This window comes from Macrosteles quadrilineatus, unplaced genomic scaffold (genome assembly GCF_028750875.1).
Source record: "Macrosteles quadrilineatus isolate MER2022 unplaced genomic scaffold, UCM_ALF_1.0 Scaffold_3__2_contigs__length_128488019, whole genome shotgun sequence".
Taxonomy (NCBI): Eukaryota; Metazoa; Arthropoda; class Insecta; order Hemiptera; family Cicadellidae; genus Macrosteles; species Macrosteles quadrilineatus.
In genome coordinates this window covers 16143650-16171329 of record NW_026542596.1, presented here as the reverse complement: position 1 = coordinate 16171329, position 27680 = coordinate 16143650, and the positions used below count along the sequence as shown (strand labels likewise).

At 34.4% G+C, this 27680-nt stretch overlaps 1 protein-coding gene across 1 annotated transcript in view; it reads left to right on the top strand.

Annotated features, from left to right (window-relative positions):
- The first annotated feature begins 1426 nt into the window (after positions 1-1426).
- Positions 1427-27680, top strand: part of LOC128988854 (fizzy-related protein homolog) — a 40737-nt gene continuing 14483 nt past the window's right edge. Inside the window, exons 1-6 of the mRNA XM_054410568.1 lie at positions 1427-1634; positions 11768-11968; positions 12442-12651; positions 13456-13569; positions 15841-16029; positions 20446-20583. Coding sequence (XP_054266543.1) covers positions 11780-11968; positions 12442-12651; positions 13456-13569; positions 15841-16029; positions 20446-20583 — 840 coding nt within the window. The 5' untranslated portion in view covers positions 1427-1634; positions 11768-11779. The remainder of the gene's footprint in view (positions 1635-11767; positions 11969-12441; positions 12652-13455; positions 13570-15840; positions 16030-20445; positions 20584-27680) is intronic.

Below are 27680 nucleotides of genomic sequence, written 5' to 3'. Positions count from 1 at the left end.
AAAAAGATTAGTTATAAAAAAAAAGAAAAATTGATTAGGTATATCTAACTGCTGTGTACATTGTGAGTATTTCCACAATCTTTGAGCCGACTCTTATAAAGTCATCGGGAATTATGACTGTTATTCGTTTTAAAATAACGCCTGTAATGCGTCGCAATTGCTCGAATTCGAGCAACAGGTACACTAGTAAAATTAATTTCAATTTTGTTTACTTAGCGGTTTTAGCGGCGAACGCTGACACTACAAGATATGTTAACCATAATCCCTCCCGTGTGCCCCACCGTGTAAGTGAACCCTAACCATGCTAAACGAGAAAGTCTTCTCCATTGGGTGAGCAACTTTTGGGATACCTCGGAATGTGATCGTGACGTCATAGAATAGTTCATAGCATAGGTTTAAGATGGTTCAAGTATCGACCAACAACCGGATGGGCGGTTTTAGTTCGTAATCGTATCGTAGTCGTAAGTTGTGTTGTCAACAAATGATTGGATTCTAATGAATTGTTAAGCTGTTTAGTATTTTAACAAATTTGGGTGATTTATATATAACTTAGACCTAAAACTTGTGTTTTACTTTCCTGTATATTAAACTCCATTTACTCTAAAGTGTCGAACTATAGAGGTTCTACCGTACCTAAAAGGATTTAATTAAACATCGAATCAGGCAAATGAAAAATCGCTTAGTCTAGTCTGAACGTTTGTTGCGGCGGTGGTATTAATACTAAGTTAAGTCCTAGCGTCATGGCTTACATTTGACTGTCTCCTGGTAGTTTTAATCTGCAATGAAATCCCATTTTTGGGTTAAGTTAGACTAAGTATTTGGTTTCCAAATAGGCCTAGAGTGAAAAATATTATAGGCTATTTTTTATAAGTTTGAGTTCTTTCCTAATCTAATTGCCGCCTGAAGTTGAAGAAGCTTATGATACAAGCATAGATAAAACATACTAATACAAGTTATCAAATATAAAATTTGTAAATACGGTGGAGAATCATATTAAAACAAAAACATTACGGTAAATGAATTAAGGGCTTTTCCAACCTTTTGGCCACTACCTCTGTCATATCTTAGGCCTAGGCCTAACGTTACAACGTGTACACTGGGCGGAACTAACAATAAAATTTGTTTCAGCTCAGCTGCCCCTTAAGGATGGGAAATCTACCCAGGGAGTATGTTTTACCAGTTTTACCTATGGTACGCGTCAACCAACCAAGGCCACGGTGTGGTGAGTGTGGCCTTGAACAGGGGTTCCTCGGGTTTTTTTGTGCTGGTGGTTTCAATTTGACCGAAAAACAGAGGTGGTGGTTTGATGTGGTGGCGCTTTGATAGCGACCCGAGTTGGGTTAGGATTGAACTGGAGGGAGAGTTGGAGCGAAGGAAGGAGAAGAAGTAAAACTCGCACACTCACTCACTCACTCAGACACTCACACTCACACTAATATCATAACACATCAACCAGCAATAAACCAAGCATTTTTTAGTTATATTAAAATAAATTTAAAATTAGATTAGTACTGTGTGCAACATGTTCTCAAGCTTTAATAACTTTAACCATTAGTGTCGCATAATTAATTGTAACGCCAGTTAAGTTAGGATATATCTAGACCGACGGGACAAAACGACAAAACTCTTCCTTGGTAAGTTAACGTTTCATGGTTTCATTCCATATTATGAAGTACTTTTAAATAACATTGGCCTAGGAATTTTGTTTTATTGTTTACAACTAATTCATTCACTGCAAACAGCATTATGGATGTCGTTTCTTTATTTGCTTTTCATATTGTTAAACGAAAATCCTCTAAGAGGCTGTGCACAAGGGATCCCACCTAGGCTAGGCTATAACTGTCAAATTTTGCCTTGGCCTATGCATCAATATGGTTTACCGTATGTCTGGATGTAATCATATTGAAGTTTGTACTCCATTAAAGTAGCAAGGCCAACATTGAATTGATTATAACCTATGATCCTAAAAGTATAGGAATAAGTAAGTTAATCGGTTAGGCTATGTTATACTTTTAATTTCTTATGGGTAGCCCTAGGATTAGGGTAGGCTACAGTTTTTTAACTAGGCTTATGCTACCCTAATATGTATTGATACTTCACTTGGATTCATCCCACTGGAAGTGTATATAGTTTAAAATACCATAGGTATCTAGCCTGTTATTAACTTAATCAATATTTTCAAACGATATTAACTTAAGTTAGGGTAAGTTAGCCCAGTTAAGAAACTGTACCCTAGGATTAACTTAGCTGTCCTAGGATTAACCACGTTGCTGCATTTCCGGAGATAACTTAGCCTTGTTGGATTTAAACTTAAGGTTAAAATTTAAAACTCTCGAAAGTTCTGAAATGAAGAAGAGATTTTTTCTTGTGCGCTCCTTTAGCTTCTGGCATGCTTTTAAATAATTCTTATTCTGCCTAAGTTAATTCAAGTTGTCAGGCTAAGTCAGCAGTTTTCAGATTTAATGATTAATGTAAGTACCAAAACCAGCTTCAAACAGTTAGGTTAAATGTAAGTGGAACTTAACCCTCGAGCTGGCATGCGCCCGATATCGGTTGATTTACGCCGTGGCCGAAATTGCTGTGCCCGATTACGGGCGCATTTACAACGTCACAGAAATTGCCGATTTTTGCACGAAAACGAAACAAATTTCACTTAACTTAGCCTGATATCATTTTTATTCGACTCAGAAATGAATACGGTAATCTGTCAATTTATGTGCATTTCAACTATTTAGAAGCCTTTAGGAAAACTTTGAAACTCTATGACACCTCAATGATGTTTGAATGAGGTTTGAACTCTACAACTCTATGAAAATAACGTATCAGCTGACGACATTGTCATGATGACGCAGTTGCTTATTGCCGGCGTATGTTGTCGCTTATCTCGCATTGTGTTTGGTTAGTTTCGGTGTTTTAGCGTTATAAGTTTTATTTTTTTATTGAAATGCGAGTTGAAATGAATTGAATTGAAATTTGGGATTCTCTAGGTATGTAGCTAATATAACTTGAGTAGGCTACCTATTTTGTAAATTATTTCTTTTATTAAGTTAGACCTGAATGTTTCGCTTCAAGTATTCGTGTAGGTTGAACAACGAATATGTATATGGTAATAAAAACCGTTATAATGTATTTTTCTTAGGCCTATAGGAAAATAAGGCAGATACATGTATTATATACCCTATCATTCTTTTCCTCATGAAATTGTGCACAATTTGTATATTTTGAAAAATTATTTTGAGTTCAAACATTGAATTTGTGTTAGCCTATGAATAATACGGAATAATGTAGGCCTATGCATATAAATAAAAAAATTCTGCTTAGTAAATTAAATTTTTTTTTTTTAATCAAAATTTCATATCTAAAGTTTAGAACATGTACTTTAAGGGGAAATATTATTCCTTGTATTTTGCTGAAAAAAATTATATATATAACTTAATATGATATATTTACAAACTTACTTACTCTAAAAAAATGTGTTACCGGTACTGTATAAAAAATGTTGCGCGACCCATAAAAAAACCCTTGCCACCACAGCATAAAAAGACCACAAGCTCGAGGGTTAAAACCCAATTGAAACATACGGTAAGTTAACTCTTCAACAACGCTTAGCCTTTATTGAAGATAGGGCCTACCATTAAAAGGCCAATACCCTATACCAGAATCCTTCCAATCTAAGTAAACGAGCAGCTAACTTAATTCCAGCTAAGTTTATCTGATGAGGTTAGGCCTACTGCATTTAAATTAAAAAGAAAGCTACATGTTTAGAGATTGCAAAATTTCTCAATATAAGTTATTGAGGTGTCAAGATAGGCCCTATATTTGGGAAATGTATTGATGACCAACCTAAAATATTGAATAGGCTTATTCCTATAGGCTCATAATCAAGATCAGATGTAGGCTATTGGACATCATTTCAAGGGAAAAAAAAGCAGTGTGCAAGTTAAAAAAACATCGTGTTTTAATCATAAACCATATAGTTTTAACCCCTAATCTTTATCAAGTAGCCAAGCTGATGCCCAAGGTTATCAAGCAGCAGGCAAAGGCGCTTGGAGGACAGTTTTGAGGGCCAAACCGTTATATTTTTTAAAGGTTGGGAAAAGGCCCTATGGGTTTTCTGATTGTGACTAAGCTACCGATAGTCTGTGTTATCATTAAAATAGATTTTGGATTGGGCCTACATGAGTCCGTCTACAACTCATGGATTGCTGACTCATTGCTGGACGTTTCTTTTTGCTCAGTTTTCCAACTTAAAACTGCCTTATTTAAATTCTTTAAAAAGTTGCATATCCTCAAACCTGGCCAATTAACAATGATATATGTGAATTAATTTAACCAAGATACAAATAGGCTACAATAAGATTATACCAATCTTTATTATTGTATTTAAACACAGTTCCACTCAGAGCATTATACCATTGACCATATATACCTACACACACCGGTAACTTAGTTTGATATGTAGTGCAAACTAACAATAATAGCCTAGAAATGATGATAAATAATAGACATGTACAGTTTTTGCTGCCAAGCCTAATTTATTAAAAAACCAAATGCAATTTATTTTATGGCAGTGTTATGTTTTGACAATCTATGGACAGGGCTATTAAGATTGGATTTGCCTCTTGTATTGTAAGGATGTATTCTATCAAAGTGACCTTATCTAGTCCTAATAGTCTAGCTCGCACACTTCAACTGGGAGTGTGTGATAGAGCTTAAACACAAGACCCCATCGATTTGTTGAGCAGCATAAATTACAGCTTTTTAAAAAGAAAATCACTTAACTTATAAACATATTTTGACCTTTTGCCACAAAATATCAAACAAGAAAAATATAAAGTAATACCTAAAGGTTTTTAAATTTTAACAAAAACTATTCTGATTTACAGTACTGCTCTTCTCCATCAAGTTTTGTTCTTATTCTTTTAAAGGCTCTGTGTATAATGTTGTTATTTTACATTATTTATTTTTAGCCTCCTGTATTAACTTAATTTTTATTTCTGATGACTCTATTTCTTGTAACAATGTGTACATATAATGCAATATATGTATTTTGATGTAATTGATTGAATTGTATTTAGATTACAGAGAGTTGTCACAGATTATTGTAAAAAGAAACAAGTAACATCGCAGCTAACTTATACAGTAACGGTACATAATGTAAACCGATTTTATTATTAAAAGAAACATAGAAAAATATTAAAACTGATCTTTATTTTAAGAAAAAATTGTGACATTCAGAATATTGAAAATGATCAAACCTCATAACCAACAAAATCCAACAATAATTAGGTTAATTTGCTATATCTAAGAGTTAAAAAAAATTACAATCAAATAAGGGGGGAATGTTTTGGTTCATCTGTTTATTGAAGAAACAATGAACTAGGCCTATGTGATAAATAATATTTTAAAGAGTAAACATCTCAAGTGATTCACACTTCCTCTGGGCAGTTTTGGGGTTGGTAATTAGTGAAATTAACCAGCTAATCACTTCCTGGCTACACATATTCAGATTCAGATCACTTAGAGTGGATGGTTCAGTTAGTCAGGGTAGTCTGTCTGGCCTTTTGTTCTGGAGATTAGTCCAAGGTGCAACTCAGGGGAATTCCATTTGTCCACTCAAGAGTGATAATCTTTGAAATCTGGTACGTTGTTTATTTATAGGTTATTCATATTTAGAATTTCCTGATCTTGTCCAATGGAACTTTCATTAAACATAGTTTCTTAATGTTTTTAAAAAGTATTACAAGTTTTCCCCAACATATTATTAATACCCTTGTACAAGCTATTTTAAAATATTTCGATTGTGACCTAAATATTTGTAAATGTAAAGCATTTTATAATTCTCAACCACCAAATTAAAATTTCAGTTACAATAATCTCATTAATATTAAAGATCATTTAAATACTAGGCTACATAGGCCTAATTATATTTTTTCAAGTTTTCTGGAAAGTTTTAGGAAAAATTTTATTTGCAATCATTTTGCTAGAAAAAAGATGCGAGTTTAGGCTAAACGTGTGTTTAACTTCTTGCACTAAAAACTTCTTCCTCCCCCTACACTTAGGCCTATAGCCTATGGAGAAAGTATTGTTTGATCATCAAAATCTTTGAGTTTGTGTTTTGGGTGAATATATCCGCTTTGGGCTCCCCTGAACCCAAAATAGTGGTTATCTGTGTGTCTGTGGATGTTTACAGATTTTGATTTGTAATAGTGATTTCCTCATAAAAATAAAAATAATAACAGAAATATCAGATTAAAAAACTGGCTCTACTGATTTTGATGAAAATTAAGTATGTTATTAGTCTTATGAAAAAAAATTTCAACCCTTTTAATTCCTGTAAAAATTAAGGTTAAAAAATTATTGAAACTTTTGTGATTTCCCCTTAAAATATCATAACTCTCACCACTTTTAACATGATAAGGGTTGTTGACAAGCTAATGGAAGAAAGTAACTTGCGTATCAGATCTAGCTGACTGTTTAATTAGTTTAAAAGTAATATGATAAGGCTATAGGTTATATTACAAATATTTATATCAGTTATTAACATTATTTTTTAATCTTGTAGTCAATAAACATTGGTCAGTGACCATTTGTTAGGTACTCTTAACAGTTTACTAGAAATGTTTTCAAATATTAGTTTATCTTTTCAGTTGGGTTAACCTGTTTAGGCAAGACAACATTCCTAGTGCCAATTCACTTTGTGTTATCACTGATTTTTATCTTAAAACTCAGGGATGACTAACTTATTTCTTGGACTTCGACCTCAAACAAACAATCAACCTATGATGAACAGAACTTAGTCAGAAGTGGGGTGGGACTGTGAATAGTTGGGGAAAAGACAATCCAGTTAACTTAGAATTTTAAAACAAAATTGTGATAAAAAGTGATTTTAGTTTTTGAAAACTAAAATTGTAAGTAGCCTATCTCTTTTATTAATGCTAAAATGTACCATAGAGCCAATTTCCGAGAATTTTGGTTGGGATAAAGCAACTGGTTTATTTAGTATTTTGGCACAAAAAACATCAACTTTAGGCTAAACACGAAAATCGTAAGATTTAATCTTAAGGCCTAATACGGAGTTTTCAACCAAAAGTAAGGTTTTAGTTGGATAGAATGATGATCTTTAAGCAGGGGTGCCCACAAGGGGGGGCCGTGACGCAGACTGCGTCATTGAAATTCTTGGGGGGGGGCTCAAAAATTCAAATGGGGGGGGGGGCTAAAGTTAATAGCAACAATGTTCAACGTGACGACAATCCAAAATACATTACGAAGTCGCCAGATAGAAAGTGGATTAATTAATGACAATAGTTATATTATTGAATTAAATTAGTTAAAATAGGATTTTAGGATAGTTTAGGATTCGTGTAGAAAGTTTTTATTTAAGATTAGCAAGACGTGAGATCTAAGAGGGAGCGCACGGGATGGCTCAACTGCTGTGATAGTTAAAAGATAACGCGTGGTACAGACACGTCCAGCTACACCGCGACTTAGCACAGCAGAACGCTTTGTTGACATAAAGCTCGTTAAAATACAATCAAGTAGCAAGTAGCATAGGCTACAATACTTTACACTATTGTGTAGATACTCGATTACCTGAGTTAATAGGGAGAGGGGGGGAATGAAAAATACGGTTAATCCAATATAGTATAAAAACAGATGACAAACTCATTAAAACGCTGTAAACAGCCATAAACGTCACGATTTACATTTTTATAAACGAAATTCAATATTGCACAATCATTATTATTGTAAATTTCAAATCATTTATCTTGGTTCAGTTGTACAAACGGAAACGTTTAAAATTGTAGCTAACTCAAACTCAACTAATCACTAGCCAAACATTGTATTGCTATAAATAACGTAAATTATTAAAGGAACCTTTAGAAAGTGTTATAAGGTACTGCTCATGATAGACGGATAGGCTACCGATAGGTGCTGTAACACAGCATAGGAATTGATAGATAAGTAATAAAAAATTGTAAAATTATATTGAGAGATAATTAAAACACTCTTAAAAAAGAATGTAACGAGAACAATCTTGTTATTCTCTTTCTTTGTTCTTCTGTTCTTTAATAGGTTTCTCTTCAATTCATACACGAATTCAACAAGTCGCCATATTTAGGTCTACTCATTGGCCAATCACAGCCTTACTAAAGTTACCATGGTTATCACTCAATCACAGTGTACTAAGCATTATATCGTCATCATTCCCTAGAGCTGTTGTATCTGAAATCTGTTGTAACATAGCGCACAGCAGACAGAAGTGTACGGAGCAGACGATTGTTGGCGCAAGCGTTGTTTCCATTTCATTTTCATCAAAGGAGCTGTGATGTTTCTAAAGGGAGGGAGAGGGGATCGTAATATCGAGAAAGACGCTGACAATTCGTTAAGCAGGTTACGAACGCTGTATGGATATTCTGGCAATAAAAAATTCCTTAAATTGAGGTGATTTATGAAACTCTAATTTTATTTATATAGAAAGATAAGTTTTCCAGTCCTGTACAACACTGATTCACGGTCTTTTCCCTGTAATCAAAATTCAAGTACAACTTGATACAAACAGAATCTCCGGTTCCCGACCTGGATGATGGCTAGTTATTTCATTTAATTTACAGTTACATATTAGTACTCGTGATAAATCAAACCCGTTATGTAAGCCAAAGCCACACGGTTATTAATCTCACTTGGTTTTGGATTTGCTTACAAACGTGATCGGAAATGGTTAGGGCCTACACAGTATTCTTAAAGAACATTTATGTAAACATATCAGTGACAGCTAGGAAAAGGAATCTTTATCAAAACAGCTGCTCATAATTTCATACATGACGTGTTCTCATAACAGATTATTAGTATTTCATAAATTAATGACGTATGTAGTAAACATGGAGAAAATAAACTTGAAAAATCACACAAAATTGTGTTTTTGATCGTCCGTTATTTTATTTCCAAAATAGTGAGGCCATATTTTAATGGCTATAAGGACTCTCTCGCCAATCTTGTGGATACAATTAAACCATTAGAATCATAATCGGTACTCTAGTTTTCTTTAGAGTAGGCCATGAGTAGGCTGCATAAAATGCATTCTGGGCCGTGACGACAGACGGACATAAATTGAGATAAGACATGTTTCAACTTCTTCAATGTATAAAACATAAATATCCCAAATTATGTACAATTCTGAGCAATTTTCAGACAAAACTATAACTTTATTGATATAGATTAACTGGGTTTGAATTTTAAATATCTAAAAAAATTATAAAACTTCTTTTATAGTTTTACAAATAGTGCTGGGCGGGGGAATAATGTTTCTAATTTGTTGTGTACATCATTTATGGGGGGGGGGCTGTTGCTCAATTGCGGGGGGGGGGGGTTGCGTCATGAGTCTAGGGGGGGATGGGCACCCCTGCTTTAAGGTTGATAGGTGTGGTAACTAAACTTATGACATCAAAACATTTGGAATAAACTTGTGTGTTAGACCTGTAACTGATAAATATTTTACCCTGCAATACAAATTTACTTTGGATAGTGTACGTTTTACTGCTAAATTAAAACTTTTTTTAATTGCATTTTTCAAGTAGTCTATTATTTTATGTGGTAAGTTGTACAATTTTGGGGATGAGGACAAACACACTAGCCTATCTATTAAGTAATCAACACTTTTGACTGTTATATGTAGAAGAAGTTACCTCTGAATAATATTTTATTGTATCAGGTTAGTGTTTTTAATATCAGGTAGCAGACTTAGTTGAATTTAATTATCTAGCCCCAGTAGTGTGCAAAGTTAGGCCTTTAGATACCTACAACTTTATAGTAAAAATGTAAACCTGAATCATAACATTTACCATAATCTCTGATCCATGCAAGTAGATTTTTCATTTAGGCTACCGGTAATTGTAAAATCTAAAGCCTGTTTTATGTTTGTTTTATTAAGTGTTGGCCAGTTAACTGATGTTAATTAAATGTTTCCATTTCAAGATAGATTTAAATATTTGAACTATATCCTATTGTTTCTGGATGTATTGATTTATTTTGTTAACATTGTTTTAAAATCAGTTAAATACCAAGAAAGTAAGACCATTACAATCCAGATGGATGCAAATTCAATCTTAAAATTAATTGTCTTCAGTTCTTTCCTAAGGAATGATTTATAAATAAAGAAGTGTGTGTTTAATATATGATACATTTTGCGTGAGAAGTTAAATACCCCTGCCGCAACAAAACTGTAGACTTAGCTTCTTAGCGTAGCGAATTCCCATTAGCCTGATTGGATTTTCACATATTCTTTAACTTGTCAGATATTTACAGGGTGATTAAAAAAGAATACCGTAACTTTAAAAGTGTATTTTTAATTAAAGAGACATAATGGAACCCTTTTTGTTAAACATCATTACAAACTTATGCATCTCTAAACTCGTTTTTGTGTAAAAAAAACTTTTAAATACTCTTTGTAATGATGTACAACAGAAGGTTCTATTATGTTACTTTCATTAAATAGGCCTACACATTTTTAAAGTTGTGGTATTTTTTTAAATCAACCTGTATTATTAGGTTTAACGAGTAATCCTACTTAGAGTTGCTTCTATAGTGAGGGTAGTAAAATTTGATTATTTTGTTGCAAAATATTAATAGCTCAGTATAAAATAAATAAATTTGCCAAGTTTGATCAAAATATATCTATAAATAAATAAACTACAACAATTTACTTATTCTCCGTAAGAATAACATAGGAATTTTGAATTAAAAATTGTTTGAATTTTCTTTGTAAACCAATAACTGTACCAAGAGCACTTCTCACCATACTAAATTATTTGTTTTTTTAAACTTTACAAAATGTGTTGTGGAGTGAAATTGAGAAATTATGTTTTGAGGGTAAAAAATTAGAAAACCCAATTTTTACCGCCATCAAACCCCGTTCCCATGGTGTCATCATGTTATTTTCAAGCTGATTCAAATTAGGTGCGTTTTCATTCAATTGCATCAAAATCAGATGACTTTTGCCCGAGTTATCGTGCTAACGGACACATATATATATCATGGACCAGATGGCAGATGGTCTCTCTTTTGGCCTCTAGGGACATCAAAATTAAAAAGTAAATCAAGCCCGGGTCCAGATCTTACTATGAGAGCTATGGTAATTTAGCTTATCCCCTATATGAGAAACTAGCTAAAACTCAAGCTGTATAGTTAAATAATTAACATTACATTATTATGCAAAATACAAGATCTATAAGTATAAAAGAGGATGTTTGTATATATATTTGGCAGTGATAAACTCTGACACCGCTGAACTGATTGCCACGAAACTTGGTACATACGTGTAGAATTTCATGGAATAGGTTTATACACCATCAATTTCGTGATCCGTCCAATCGGCTCCGCCCCAGTGGCTCTGGAGTTTCCCATGTTAACCTTGGCAGAATGGTGACCAACCTAACAGAGAAACCACAATAGCCAGCAGTGCTGGCCGTACGACCTGGGAATGCCTCTCAGGTGCTGCGTGAACAATGACGAGCTGTGGCCAGCACTGCCGGCCATTCAAGGGCAAAGGGTTAACATATATCCATATACCTTAAATGGGAACTATGTACTAGGCCTATGTTTTGATGGGTGAACAGGACATAGTCTTATATGTAGTAGATCTATATTGCAGTTTTAGTTTAGAAAATGAATAACTAACCAATAATGAATATAAATAAGTAACCAAATGTGTTAAATAAGTAATAGTTTAATAAATTAGTCATGTTTCTAAACAAAACGATTTTTGCAGAAAAAAATCATAATGGATACAGATTGTGAAATGGATCGACAGTTTGCCAAGAGACTGCGCAGACAGCAGATGTGTTCGCCCAAATCCATAGTTCTGCGTGAGTCTGCCAACACAACTCCCACAACACCCACGCAGACTATCATAACAGACTCGGAACAGATGAATTGCGAGGAAGACACAATTAAATATACTGAGACTGTGGTACGTAGTTAACCTTAGGCTTAGATCACAGAAATAGATGTCTGGTGTCTTGTAGATATGAAATATTCCCTATGCCAGGAGTTGCTTATTAGATTTTGGATGGCAATCCATATGAATCTAACTCACACACATCGCTTTGTCCATAGCCCCGCAAACAACAAATTCACGACCCGTTTTTTGTGAGCTTTTCTGTGCACAAAGATTTTGATCCCCCTTTTTATTTCGTACAGTACCGTACTAAGTTTCTGCACTCAAAATGTATGGTTTTGAAACATATTTATTTCAATTAGTATTAATCTTTGATGGTACAGACTTATTCTAGTTGGAACACGAGTACTGTTTCTGTAGTAGGGACCAAACATTGTAATTTTTTGTAAAATATTCTAAGCATTCTTAGATTATATATGGTAAAATGCAAAAAAAATTAAATAATGATTAAATTTCATAGTTATTTAATATTTATTTGTGTATAGGAAATGACAGTGCGCAAGTCTCATGTGCAGAGATGGCTGTTCCCACCCACTGACGACACACCCCCCTGCAGACAGGAAGAGAAACAGAATGAACTAGACACAGAGAACAACCCTATAGAATATCCAATTACCCCCTCTCCTACCATCTCGCCCTGTGTCACTCCACAGAAAGTGCACATATTGGAAGAAAGGCTACGGACACCAGTCATTGTAAGTGCCACATTATAAAAATACAATATTTTTAAATTTAGTTTACCATCTTAATAACTTCTTGACAGTTTCCGATTGGCCCTGATGATGACCTGTGGTAAAAATCGACAGCCGTTGTAACATAAACATATTTCATGCTTTTGGCTTTTAAGGTGATAGTTGCAGACAAATGGTCTGCAAATGTCTCTTTTTTTCTCAACCTTAAGAGCTTTTTCAATAAACCTTGGAAGAAACCTCCTTGGTTTAAAATGCTGTCAGTGACAATGGATTTGTCTTACTTTTGAGTAACTTACCTATAGTATGAAGTAGCCTATTATGTGTTTCTTGTGCCAGATTACACTTTTTCCAAATCAGGTAAGCCTACAATTCTAACAAAAACCCTAATAACCTTGGCCCTTCTGCTCTATGCCCTACATATTCTCAACCTCAAACTAAAACTGCAAATAATTACTTAAAAACAGGTATATTTACCTTTGTCTATAGGCTCAAACTGTTTTAACTTGCGTTACAGCCAACATCCAGTTCAGATTATGTCAACAGGTACCTTGTGTGAGACAGGCCTGATTAATGTTTGTATTTTTGTTAAATGTAAAATGTTAGTCCGTGTTCGTGTTATGTGTTTCTACGATGCTGCTTTAGCTGAATCTTCTGTCTGATGATAGCATTATAATGCTGTAACGCAAGTTACAACAGTTTAAGCTGTAGACAAAGATAAATACCTAGTTTTTATCATACCACAGCTCAGGAGCTAAAACATGGATTTTATTTTAATTAAACAATTACTGATGGACTTGGCTGTTCCAGGTTCCTCCGCCATTGTTTAAGATGTCCAACAAGAACTCAGTGAATGTGTCGGCCGACCGCTACATTCCTGCCAGGTCACCTCACAATTGGCATACTCGCTTCTCAATGATACCTGTAAGTAGAATACTTACATACTACATATAGTACCTGTATTTATAACATTACGATGGCTTAACATTAATACCTCTTAACTTCAAAATTTTCAAATTTTATTTATTTAGATAGCTGACAACAAAATCTATCTAGTTCCAGTACCTCGTATAGCTATTTTGATGGGAAATTTACTAAAAACGGGGTAATTAAGTACCACGTAAATTGCAGTTGCCAAAATTTCCTTCTAATACCCCTTATCTGCAGTAAGAAGCATGGCTAAACAGTCCCTAATGAGCTTTTGTTTTTAAAAGTATTTTTCTATTGCCTTATGTACATAAGCTACTCAGTGTTGTTATTATCTTTTATTATGACATTTTTGCATTGATTCAACATTTACTTTTAGGCTAGTTAAATTGTTTACAGGTAAATCGTCAATAGAAATGTGAGGTTAAGTTATGTGTCATTAAGGTATAAAACGTAGGTAATGGGGGAGTTTATAAAAAAACGGAATTTCTGTGAAACATTTTTTTACATAGCCTATTTTGGTTTTCCATTAAATTCCATATCTAAAAAACATAGACTATGGCCAGGGCTACAGATATACAAGAGCTGGCTCACTCCTTTAATGTTTTAATGCACAGCAGTGCATGTCGCCCGGCATCTACGCGCATATTAATAATTGTGTTTATAAAAATTTAGTTTTATAGTGTGATTTTTGTCCACTATATTTTCGAAAATTTATATAAACTAAACCAACAGACCAAACTTATTGAACCGTATACTTGAAGTGTTCGTATTGAAATGAAGAATTTGAAAATGGCAACAAAATAAATATTTAAAATATTGACAGTAGGTAAAAAAATTGCTGCATGAACCAAAAATGTTTCATATAAACTTCAAGATATACAAATTGTTTGGAATTTGTTTCCCTACATGGAAATGTAAAAAGATTCCAATTAGGTACCATTTATACAAAGTTATGGTCCAAAAGCAATAAAATGACAAGTTTCACGATTTTGCACTACAAATTTTAAACAAAAACCAAATAAATGTATCATCAAGAGATAAAGTAAAAGTAAACATTTTTAGGCAATAATATTGGAGATCAAATGAAGTAAGAGTTGTTTACGTAAAATGATCATCTATTATTCTAATTCTGTAAGGAATTTCTTGTAAACAGAAAAACTCTTGATTACTAAATACCCAATAACAAAATGTTGTGACATAGCAAGCGCACAGCAGACAGATGAGTCATGTGTAGGCCTATGGAGCAGACGATTGTCAGTGTAAACGGATAGCTTGACCTTGAAGCTTTGATCGGCATTTCTTTGTTTTGCTTCCATTTTATTTTTGTCAAATGAACTGTGATTTTCCAAAAACAATAATGTGGGAGCCTACTTAAAATTAATAATGGGCAGACATGGTTAAATATACAACGAATTTCAACACATTAGACTAAAAAAAAACACAATTCATAAAGATTTCTGGGTATTTTTCTTGGACAATGAGGTTATGTTAGCCTATTGTGTTGGAGGCACGGCGGCTCCCCCTCCCCCAAAGGGGTGACAAAAATTCCAACCTTTTTTTTTTTGTTTCTATGGTTAGAGGTAATATCCAGAGGAATCAATATTTTTGGCTAATAATTAAGGAGTTTAGCGAATTATCCATATAGGGAATAAGCTATCACCGTAGATCTCATGGTAAGACCTAGACCCAGGACCGTTTTACTTTTTCGTAACAGTTCATTCCCCTATTGGGTCTGATGATGATTGGAGTGTCCAATCGAAATCGATCACCACTTGCCATCTTTTTTGTATATTTACTGTCAACAGTATAAGCGTAAATATATGTTTTAAGTGTTATAAGACGTTTCTTTTATTTACTTTCCGCTAAAAAAATTACAAATCAGACATGACATTAAAATATTATCAAAATAATATAATATTATTATTGAGTTTATTTGTACACTTTACTGTTGTGCTGAAAAAAATAGCAGAATGTAATGATAGTAATAAGTAGGGGAGCCATGTAAATACTTGATTTTAGTTGTTTATTTTTGTTGGTATTTATTGGTGTGTGCTCGTTGTTTGAATACATCATCGCCCTAAGCTTTATGTAAGTTTTCTCTCAATGTGCATTATTCATTCAATGCAATAAGTATCTCGTTCAGTAACTCTATCCGTATTAGGTTGTTTATGCTAAAAAAGTGTAATTCTAGAAGCCTGTTGTCATTCTAGACAGAGGGATAAAACTAGTAAATGTTGATAGGCTACTAATTATTTTGTGTTGTAGGACGGAAGGTCGATGAATTGTTCATCCAAGAAGTCCCGAGACACCACAGCTGGGGAGGGGGGCAGAGACAGTCTGGCGTACAACTGTCTGCTACGCAACGAACTTCTCGGAGCCAACATCGGGGCGGTCAAGGGTCCTTGTGATGAACGCCGTGCGGTATCATCACCTGAGCGGAACAATTTCTTCCATGTATGTATAAAAGCCATTGTATTGTTGTCGATACAGATTTTATACTGTTTTATACCTGACATGTGATGCCACCTGGGAGTCAAGTTTTGAAATACTATGCTGCTTTAACTTTGGATTAAGCATTGTTGTTAATGTGGAAGGTCTGATAAGTAGCTGGGCTGTTTAAAGGCATTGTCTCTCTAGTCTGGAGACTGTATTTTAAATTGAGGGCTCGAGTCCTGTCTTGCTCAGTAGTTCTGATGTGTGTTGAAGTTAACCTGACTAAAGATGGAAAAGACAATAGTATTATAAGAAACGCTGCGGACAAGCCTTTTTTAAGGCTTATGCAGTTTTGTATTATATAAATTCATTGTATATGTGCTGTACCAAGTAATAAATAAATAAATAAATAAACTGTGAGAGAGGGCGACCTAAAATTAATACAGTAGAACCTTGATTATCTGGGGTGATGGGGGGGGGGAGTGGTGGGGGAGACCACGTATAACTGAAACCGGTTAATCCAACATGACATAAAAACCCATAAAAAAACCTAAAACTGTATAAATGGCCATTAATGTGATAATTTGCATATTACATCATCAAAATACAATTAGTAGACTGTTGCACAATCATGACAATATGTTGTCATTCAACTTTGCTCAGTAGCAAAAACTGTAGAGTATAAAATTAAGACTTACAAAAGTTGCTAAACACTGTACAGCAACAAATCACGTAAGGAACAGATTAATAAAAAATCTTGTACCTACTGTTACATCATATCATAGGCTACTGTTACAAGACAGAAGAATGTTGTAATGTCGATAAAAACATTAATAACTCATAAAAGTTAAAACCAATAGTAGGCCTACTTAACAATAATAATAACAGTTGTAAAATAAGATATTCAACCCCACATTTCATAGGAACTAGGCTTTTTAATCTTCCACCAAACAATCTAAAATCAATAACTGACACTAAACGTTTGATCAAATCCCTAAAAAAATACCTTCAAGATAAACCATATCTCAACCTAAATCAATTTTATAATGGCCATAACTTCCTAAATAGGCCCTAAACAAATTGCTCACAAAGGCCTACAGCATGAAGAAAGAAAATTCTGACGATTCCCCGATCTTGATGACCATGGAGAAGACAAAATGAACTATGAACTTCTGTCTTCTGCTTGAAGATGGTGGAGCAATTGTAGTCGATGATATAGTCAGCTGACTATAGTGACGACAATTTAATCAACTAACACAGAAATAATCATCCTAGCCTACTATTGATAATATTTTATGATAAATATTCCCTTTCAAATAGCCTTAAGTGAAATAATCATCATGGTTGACGATTGTAATTTTGTTAATAAGTAAATAAAAATATAACCCATTAACTTGGTACCGAAGGTATCGGTACCGACATTTCACCATCGATTCTCGGTATTGGTACTTTTCCCAAGAACCGGTGGAACCGACATTTGACGTTAAGTACTTACCCATCACTAATGAAAGGTGTAATAAAATAAAAACTCATTTTTATTTTTATATTTTTTATTATTTGAAATTTCATCTCAGTTTGACATTCACCCTTACACATTCGAAACATGGTGGTATCAGTTCAAGTGGTAATCGGATATAGTTCAACTTTGAAAAATGACAAATTTATCAGTCTTACTAGTTAAGTATCAAGTAACAATTTATCTGTCTTGTATTATATTTAGAATGATTTTGGAGTGACTTCTTTTGGCTATGTTTACAGTAGTAAAACATATCTCACACTGCTTACACTTAACAAAACTTCTCATCATTCGCGATGTCAAAACAAAAATTTATAAAACAAAGCAATATTTACATGTAAAGAATTGATTAAATAAGAACGCCTTCTCAAAGGAAACACAACAACACGCTCCTGTACAGTAGACTCCTTATCGGGACCAAGGCCAGTCCAGATAACGGTTTTGCCGGTTAAGCCGACATCCCCATAAACTCGTTAAAACAGACCGTTTACGGTGATATTCGGCTTAAATTTAGGAGAGCATTGTATTTGGACATGTGATCACTGGTCTCAAATCTTTCACACGAGAACAGTCGTTTCAGTACCGTCCACTTCCTACCAATCTAGTCCGGTTAAACCAATATGCTGATATTGTCCGGTCGAGATAAAGAGATGTCATTTCCGTCGAGTGTAGTCCGGTTAAACCGATGTCCGGTTAAAAGGTGTCTACTGTATTGCGGGTATTAGGCCTACATTGACCTTCTGCAGGCGTTTTTTTTGTCTTGGAAAAATCTTGGTCAAAATTTAATTTAATTTCTCAAAGTTTTGAGATATATACATAGGAAGATTCAATATTAATAATATATATACAGTGTGACAAAAAAGTCTGGAAACGGCTTAATATCTAATTTGAAATAACAACTTCACCAATATTTCTGTGGCTTAATATCTTTTTAACTAAATTTGTTAGAAAATTCAAACCTTTCACATCAACTTATATGTATTATTCTTTTTTCAATTTCTCTTCTTTTTTCTGTTGTTTCTTAATTTTGTTCTTTATCATATTATCATAAGATTGTCTTGGTATCCATTTTTGGCTGCAATATATTTTATTATCTTCTTTTCTTTATAAAAATTTGTTTTATTTAGTGGCAGTGTAATTAGTCTATAGATCATAATGAAATGCTGCCATTCTGGTTGCCAAGGGTAGTTTGATGATTTTGTTATTATAAATTTAGTAGTTGTTGTTTTTCTAAATATATCAAATGAGTGTTTTTCGTCAATTTTTGAGATTGTTAAGTCCAGATATATATATATATATATATATATATATTGTACCAAAGGTTTAAATTATTAAACCATTTATTTATTAGACTAGGTATAGGTCAATAAAAGTTAAATAAAAAGTTAAATATTATATTTAGGGATGGTCAAGTCTCGAAATTTCGGGAAATTTTAAATCTCGTTACACGAGACGAGATTTCTTTTTGGCCAAGATTTTTATCAAGACAAGAATTAAAAAAAAAAATACCCCCGCCGCAGCAAACCTGCAGACTAAGCGAATTTCCATTTGACTGATTGGATTTACACTGAAATGTCTACTTCAAAATATAACATTTATTCTTGATTTAAATAGAATTAGTTTAACAAGTACTTAGGTTTGCTGCATCAGGGAGGGTAAAACTGTTTTTTTTTTGTAAAATGTGAATAGTTAGTAAGAAATAAAAACATTTTCCAAATTTGATCAAAATATGTTCACAAACAAGCAAACTACAACAGTTTACTTATTCTCCATAAGAATAACATGGGAATTTTAAATTTACAATTTTTTTGAATTTTCTCCGTAATTATTAGGCGCATAATAACGCTTCAATATACTAAATTATTTGTTTTTTTAAGCTCTACAAAATGGTTTGGAAAGAAATTGCTAAATTTTATGTTTTTTGGGTCAAAAATGGGAAAAACCTATTTTTACCCCATAAAACCCCCCGTAAACCCCCGTTCCCATGGTCCGATCATGCTGGATCGCGAACTCGTTCGAATAAACGTACGTTTACACGTTTGTACCAAATTTCATCAAAATCGGATCATTTTTGCTCGAGTTATCGTGCTGACGGACTATATATATATGAATTTGAACGGATGGTGTTTTTGGCCTCTAGGGACTTCAAAACGAAAAAAAAAAATCGGTCCCGCGTCCGGGTCTTACCATGAGTACTACGGTAATAGCTTATTCCCTATATGGGAAATTCGCTAAAAAAAAAAAAAAAAAAATTAAAAACGCCTGCAGAAAGTCAATGCAATACCCGCAATACAGGAGCGTGTTGTAGTTGCGTTTCCTTTGCGAAGGCTTTCTCATTTAATTAGTTCTATAAATGTAAATATTACTTTAATAATTTTAATAATATTACTTTAATAACATTTGAGAAGTTTTGTTAAGCAGTGTGAGGAATGTTTTATTACTATAAAAAGTCAAAACAAGTAACTATTTTATAAAAATTAATATTGCTTTTATTTTATGATTTATTTTATTTTAGGATAAGTTGAACTCTATCCTAACTGATGTCACTATGTTTCCTAATCGTAGGCATTTTTAATAAGTTAGGCGTGATTAATAAAAAAATGTTATGCTGATGTTTTTTAATAAAAGATTGTAAATATTCTTGCCTATTATCATTATTTTTGTATTTAAACAGTCATCTAACAATGTTACAAAATCAGGTAAAAATTTTGAACGTGCATTTCCCGTTGTGTATGAGAAGGGAAATCCCGTCTCGATCTCGTCTCGAAATTTTATGAGAAATAAAAAATCTCGTCACGTCTCGTCTCGAACTAAAAATTCAATCTCGTCCATCCCTAATTATATTGTTGGATGTTTCAGACTTAAAAGATATTTTTACTGGGTTCTTCTGTAATTTTCTTGACATTTTTCTTTGTCCCCAGTATTCTTCTCCAATTGAAAATGAGCAGAACATAGAGTCAGTGGCGCCTTACTCTTTGTCACCCGTCGGACCTCCGAGTCAGAAGTTGCTGCGATCTCCAAGAAAAGCAACGAGAAAGATTTCCAGAATTCCATTCAAGGTAAAACAACTCGGACTCTATCCTATACTCTTATTAGAGCTGTGCGAAGGACGGGTACTCTGCTAGTATAAACATGTATAAAAAACATGTAGCTGAAAACAGAACTCCAATTCTGTTTGGCACTGCTGCAATCAATTCAATTCAAAATGACTATTCATCTCTTGTAAATAGAAATACATTGAATAGTGTCAACAGTTGCAAGTAATAGTTATTAAATACATTTCTTACTTAAAAAAATCACTAGCTTAAATTTTTTATAAGATAAAGGCAAAGCCAAACAAATTTAATACAATAATTGTAAATAACAAATACATATGTTGAATTTATTTTTAACCTCTAAGACTATTCAAAACTCTTCAAAAGAAAAATATCCTTGCTGATGAGATATTTTTTAAATTTATTTTTAAATATTGTTTTGGAAGTCTCTGATTTAATTTCGTTTGGGAGGTTATCATCAAATTTTGATCCTGCATACATGGGGTTTTTCTCAAAAAGTTTCAGACTATGGTTGCCAATTGTAAGGTTTTTCGGATTTCTGGTGAAATAATCATGACTATCCCGACTCGTCCCAAATCATGAAGTCTAGGGGTGTGCGATGCATCGAAAATGCATCGAAATTTCGATTCGATTCGATTCGATGCATCGAATCGCGATTCGATTCAGTGGTGGTCAAAAAACGATTCGATTCACGAGGGAGTCAGTATCCATATACGAAAAACGCCTGCAGAAAGTCAATGCAATACCCGCAATACAGGAGCGCGTTGCTGTTGCGTTTCCTTTACGAAGGCGTTCTTATTTAATACATTCTTTGCATTAAATATAGCTTTAATTGTTTTATATTTTTTTGTTTTGACATTGCAAATGATTAGAGGTTTGTTTTTTGTCTTGATGTAAGCAGAGTGTGAAATATTTTACTACTGTGAACCTAGCCAAAACAAGGTAGGTTACTCCAAAATCATTTTAAAAATAAGTCTGAAAAATTGTTACTTAATACTTAACTAGTAAGATTAATGTTATAGACTGATTCATTTGGTATTTTTGTTAGGTGTCTGCCGGTCCCCGTCCCCGAATTTTTGTTGGGGCAAAAGAAAAAAAAAAGAATAATTTATTTCCAAAGAAACACTCTTATATTATTATATCTATTATTACAGAGGAATTAAAATGTTCAAATGAGAATTAAAAATTAAGTTGGCTCACGACCTTTAAGAATAAAGACACAACAGAGCAATTGCCGCACTGCCACTAGCCAGAGCCAGGTCTAGTCGTCTACTGATAAGAGTAACAAAAGCCGTGACGCAACACTAACAGTGCAAAGAAAACAAAGTCAAAAGAATAGAAAGACTATTTATCCAGACATACTAGTATAATCATTTATTGTTTATTCAATACCTAATTAAAAATATATTTTATTATTTTACATAATAAATTATAAACAAAAGAAATATCTGATATAGTGAACAGATCTGTATCTTGGTTAGATGGGGTTAAAAAAATATATTTCTAAGATCCAATACAATATTTACAACTCACAAATTACATTGAATTAATTTCTTTGAAAATAATCTCTAACAGTTTTGTGTTTTTGAATAAAGAAATATATTTCTTTGTCTCTACTTCCTTGTTTCATCACTTGCATTTTGTCAGCAATTGAAGCAACTGGGACAACTGGGTAGCAACCGGGTGGTGTAAGAGGGGAGGGGGAGGGTCTATGACCTTGAATTCACACATCGTTGCCCGGGCCTGGCTGGTGAGACTGATTCATTGTTTTTGTTGACATACTACTACCCTTCCTTAAGAGAAAAAGGCCCTGCTGTTCCAAAAACATTGAGGGTAGTTTAAAAACATTGACCTGTGTTGCCAAGGGCACTAGGCTAGAAGATAGCATTTAACTTTCTTGTCTCTTGATTTAATATTATTTTAATCTTCTATATATTATTTAAGAGTTACTTTTCGGGTACCTAATTAGTTGTGATATTGTTTGGCTTTATTTGATGGATTTTTAATTCTTTTCATTCATTAGCTATCAAAATCAGTTGTTTAAGGATTTTAATCTCTTGCAGTAGGTCTATACTACTGTATGACATGATATGCATTTTTTAGTCCTTATTAATTATACCATAAACAATGTTTGTATGTTATTTACTGTTTTTGAGTTTTATAGGAAATTAGTTTACACAATATCTTTTCTTCAATGAGTTCTCCACTTGACATGTTGCTTCTAGCCTATTAATATTTTAGGCCCTATAAAAATAATGCCTAGGTAAAGCTGTAGGCCTACTGATGCCAATAATAATTATTTATTTATGATGATGTAACAAATAATGTAAGTGTGAGGTTATTATACTAAGGAGGTTAGGAGGCAGGGAATGAATGATACATATTGCATGGTGGAAACATATTATTTTTATTTTCTTCTTGCTTGCAGTCCTGAAGCCGGTCCACAGGCCCTAAACTTGTGATATGTAAATTTATTTCTTAATGGTCTTTTTATATTAAGTTCCATTCAAATTTGTTGTAATTTAGCTACCGGCACCTATTTAGTTATTTAAACAGTTATTAAAATGAGAATGAATGTCTTGATAAAAAAAATATTTTCTTCTTTCTTGCAGTTGAGCCAATTCAAGTAAAAATTATGAAATAGGCAAGTAAAGCAGCTCACTGGTATTTCCAGCAGTTATTCTAATACATATGATTGAAAATAAATATTTTTTCACCTAAAATTCATATGTTAAGTATGAAATAGGCCTAATACCACATCAACAAAAATTTGTATTACACAAATGTGATACATTTTAATTATTGTTAATCCACTCAATTGACAATTATGAATAGAAAAATACCGTATTGCTTCGAATCGAGTTGCATCGAATCGAATCGAAAATCTTTTGAATCGAATCGTTGCTTCGAATCGAAAATTTTTTGCTGCTTCGCACACCCCTAATGAAGTCTATCCTTTACTGATGAAATTGTTTGAAAAACGAACATTCCATAAATTGTCATTATATTTTCTGATTAAAAATGTTCTTTATTAACAGAAGTTCCAGAATCTAAATTGCTGATAATTCTAATAACTTTTATTTGCATTTTTAGAATAGAATTCAAATTGTTATCACTAGTTGCCCCATAAAGTGAAATCCCAAAAGATATACGGTACTTGAGTGTGATATATAAAAAATAAATAACTTTTAGAGTTTGTTTTTCACATAAAGGTTTTAATCTAGATAAAGCATATAATCCTGATGTGATTATGGCAAGTAACTTTTCAACGTGACAGTTCCATTTAAGATTTTTATCAATTTCCAATCCCAAGAATTTAAATGTTGTCCTTAGAATTTCTGTGTTTTTGAGTTTGATGATTAGTTTATATTGATCCCTTGATTCTCGAGTTTAAAAACCAACCAACTGACTCCTACTGTGTTCGAGTAATCAAACAAAAAACTGGCACTTAACGTGATTTATTCCGCGAAGTTCTGAGTAGGGGGGTGTCTAGTGGTCGGGAAGAACGGGAAAGTCGGGAATTAGTGTTGAATTTCAAAATGGTCTTGAAAAGTCAGGATTTAGTCTTTATTTGGTTGTCACAGTCAGGAAATTTATGGACCGTGTAAAGTCTAATAAACTATTCATGATTTTGCTGCGATCGAGCAAGACGACGATCACATTTTCATGACCGCAGGAGACGATGATGCTGTTTAGACAGCCGCGGGAGATATTCATGATTTTATTGTGATCGCGCAAGAAGACGATCTTGTTATCGTGACCGCAGGAGACGATGATGTTGTTTAGACAGCCGCTGGAGATGTTCATGATTTTGCTGCGATCGCGCTAGACGACGATCACGTATTTAAGACCGCGTTAGATTTTCTTGATTTTGCTGTGTGCTGAGAAATGTTAAATCATGCAAGACAACGATGATTCCGTAACAGCTGAAGTTGATGATGTTGTTTAGACAGCTGCAGGAGATGTTCATGATTTTGCTGCGATCGCCCTATATGACGATCACGTTATCGTGACCGCGGTAGTCGATGGTGGCCGTATACTCTATACGGCCACGATAGATGATCAGAAATTTGCCGTGTCAGAGGAAGACGATAATAATGTCTACAAGTCTGAAAATTTTTACTTAATTTGCCGCCATTGCGCAAGACAACGATGACGTTTCCATGACTGCTGGAGTTCATGATGAGGTCTACATGGCCGCGGGAGATAACAGAATTTTGCCGCGATCGCGGGACACGATGATTATGTCCACATGACCGTGGGAAATATTTGTGATTTTGCCACGATCACGGGAGTCGTGGATAATTTTTCCATGGCCACGGTAGACGTTGATGGTGATTCTGTTTTTTTTTCATATTTTATTTGCAAATTCAAATTTAAAGTTTTAAATTTGACAATTAGTTATAAACAAAGGGTCTTAGAATTAACAATGCAAAAATTAATGTTACTTCCTATAACTCATCGAAAGAATAAATAGCTTTGTTGATGAGGTACTGCTTTAATTTAATTTTGAATTTTTTACTTGATGCCTCATCTGTTATGCTTTTTGTAATTTTGTTATACAATTTTGAACCAGCATATTTAAGTTTCTTTTTAAAAAGTTCCAGAGCGTGAGAGCTTATTGCGATGCAGCCCCGGGATTTCTGGTGTTATATTCATGACTATTACCAATTAGCTCCAATTCCTGAAATCTATTCTTTATGGATAAAACTGATTCAAAAACATACATTCCATAAATAGTCATGATGTTTTATAATTTAAAATATTCTTTAATTGAAGTTTTGGGTTGTAAATTACAAATAATTCTACTAATGGCTTTTTTTCACATAAAATTTTACATGTGTTAGTGCATACAGAATACAGTGTTGATACAGGATACAGTATTCAGGATTTTGTCTCAACCGCGAAGATGATGTTTCCGTGACTAAAGGAAGATATTCCAGATTTTGCAGTGATCCCAGAAGTCGATGGACGATTTCATTGAATTTTGTTGTTTATGCAGTTGATATGTTGCACTATTTTTCTTTGGGATTTTAATAAATATTGGTCCAGGCCATAAAAGAACTGCTGATCTCTATTTTAGTCAATAAGCCACTCAAGGTATCTCATTCCATTCTACTTCATATTTCACTCATATTGGGTTGAAGCGAAGCATATTCATCTAGTAATACTAATGTGTGCTACAGGTTCTAGACGCACCGGAGCTACAAGATGACTTCTACCTGAACCTGGTAGACTGGTCATCACAGAACGTGTTGAGTGTAGGGCTGGGCAGTTGTGTATATCTGTGGTAATACTAATGTGTGTTACAGGTTCTAGACGCACCGGAGCTACAAGATGACTTCTACCTGAACCTGGTAGATTGGTCATCACAGAACGTGTTGAGTGTAGGGCTGGGCAGTTGTGTATATCTGTGGTAATACTAATGTGTGTTACAGGTTCTAGACGCACCGGAGCTACAAGATGACTTCTACCTGAACCTGGTAGACTGGTCATCACAGAACGTGTTGAGTGTAGGGCTGGGCAGTTGTGTATATCTGTGGTAATACTAATGTGTGTTACAGGTTCTAGACGCACCGGAGCTACAAGATGACTTCTACCTGAACCTGGTAGACTGGTCATCACAGAACGTGTTGAGTGTAGGGCTGGGCAGTTGTGTATATCTGTGGTAATACTAATGTGTGTTACAGGTTCTAGACGCACCTGAGCTACAAGATGACTTCTACCTGAACCTGGTAGACTGGTCATCACAGAACGTGTTGAGTGTAGGGCTGGGCAGTTGTGTATATCTGTGGTAATACTAATGTGTGTTACAGGTTCTAGACGCACCGGAGCTACAAGATGACTTCTACCTGAACCTGGTAGATTGGTCATCACAGAACGTGTTGAGTGTAGGGCTGGGCAGTTGTGTATATCTGTGGTAATACTAATGTGTGTTACAGGTTCTAGACGCACCGGAGCTACAAGATGACTTCTACCTGAACCTGGTAGACTGGTCATCACAGAACGTGTTGAGTGTAGGGCTGGGCAGTTGTGTATATCTATGGTAATACTAATGTGTGTTACAGGTTCTAGACGCACCGGAGCTACAAGATGACTTCTACCTGAACCTGGTAGACTGGTCATCACAGAACGTGTTGAGTGTAGGGCTGGGCAGTTGTGTATATCTGTGGTAATACTAATGTGTGTTACAGGTTCTAGATGCACCGGAGCTACAAGATGACTTCTACCTGAACCTGGTAGACTGGTCATCACAGAACGTGTTGAGTGTAGGGCTGGGCAGTTGTGTATATCTGTGGTGATACTAATGTGTGTTACAGGTTCTAGACGCACCGGAGCTACAAGATGACTTCTACCTGAACCTGGTAGACTGGTCATCACAGAACGTGTTGAGTGTAGGGCTGGGCAGTTGTGTATATCTGTGGTAATACTAATGTGTGTTACAGGTTCTAGACGCACCGGAGCTACAAGATGACTTCTACCTGAACCTGGTAGACTGGTCATCACAGAACGTGTTGAGTGTAGGGCTGGGCAGTTGTGTATATCTATGGTAATACTAATGTGTGTTACAGGTTCTAGACGCACCGGAGCTACAAGATGACTTCTACCTGAACCTGGTAGACTGGTCATCACAGAACGTGTTGAGTGTAGGGCTGGGCAGTTGTGTGTATCTGTGGTAATACTAATGTGTGTTACAGGTTCTAGATGCACCGGAGCTACAAGATGACTTCTACCTGAACCTGGTAGACTGGTCATCACAGAACGTGTTGAGTGTAGGGCTGGGCAGTTGTGTGTATCTGTGGTAATACTAATGTGTGTTACAGGTTCTAGATGCACCGGAGCTACAAGATGACTTCTACCTGAACCTGGTAGACTGGTCATCACAGAACGTGTTGAGTGTAGGGCTGGGCAGTTGTGTATATCTATGGTAATACTAATGTGTGTTACAGGTTCTAGACGCACCGGAGCTACAAGATGACTTCTACCTGAACCTGGTAGACTGGTCATCACAGAACGTGTTGAGTGTAGGGCTGGGCAGTTGTGTATATCTATGGTAATACTAATGTGTGTTACAGGTTCTAGACACACCGGAGCTGCAA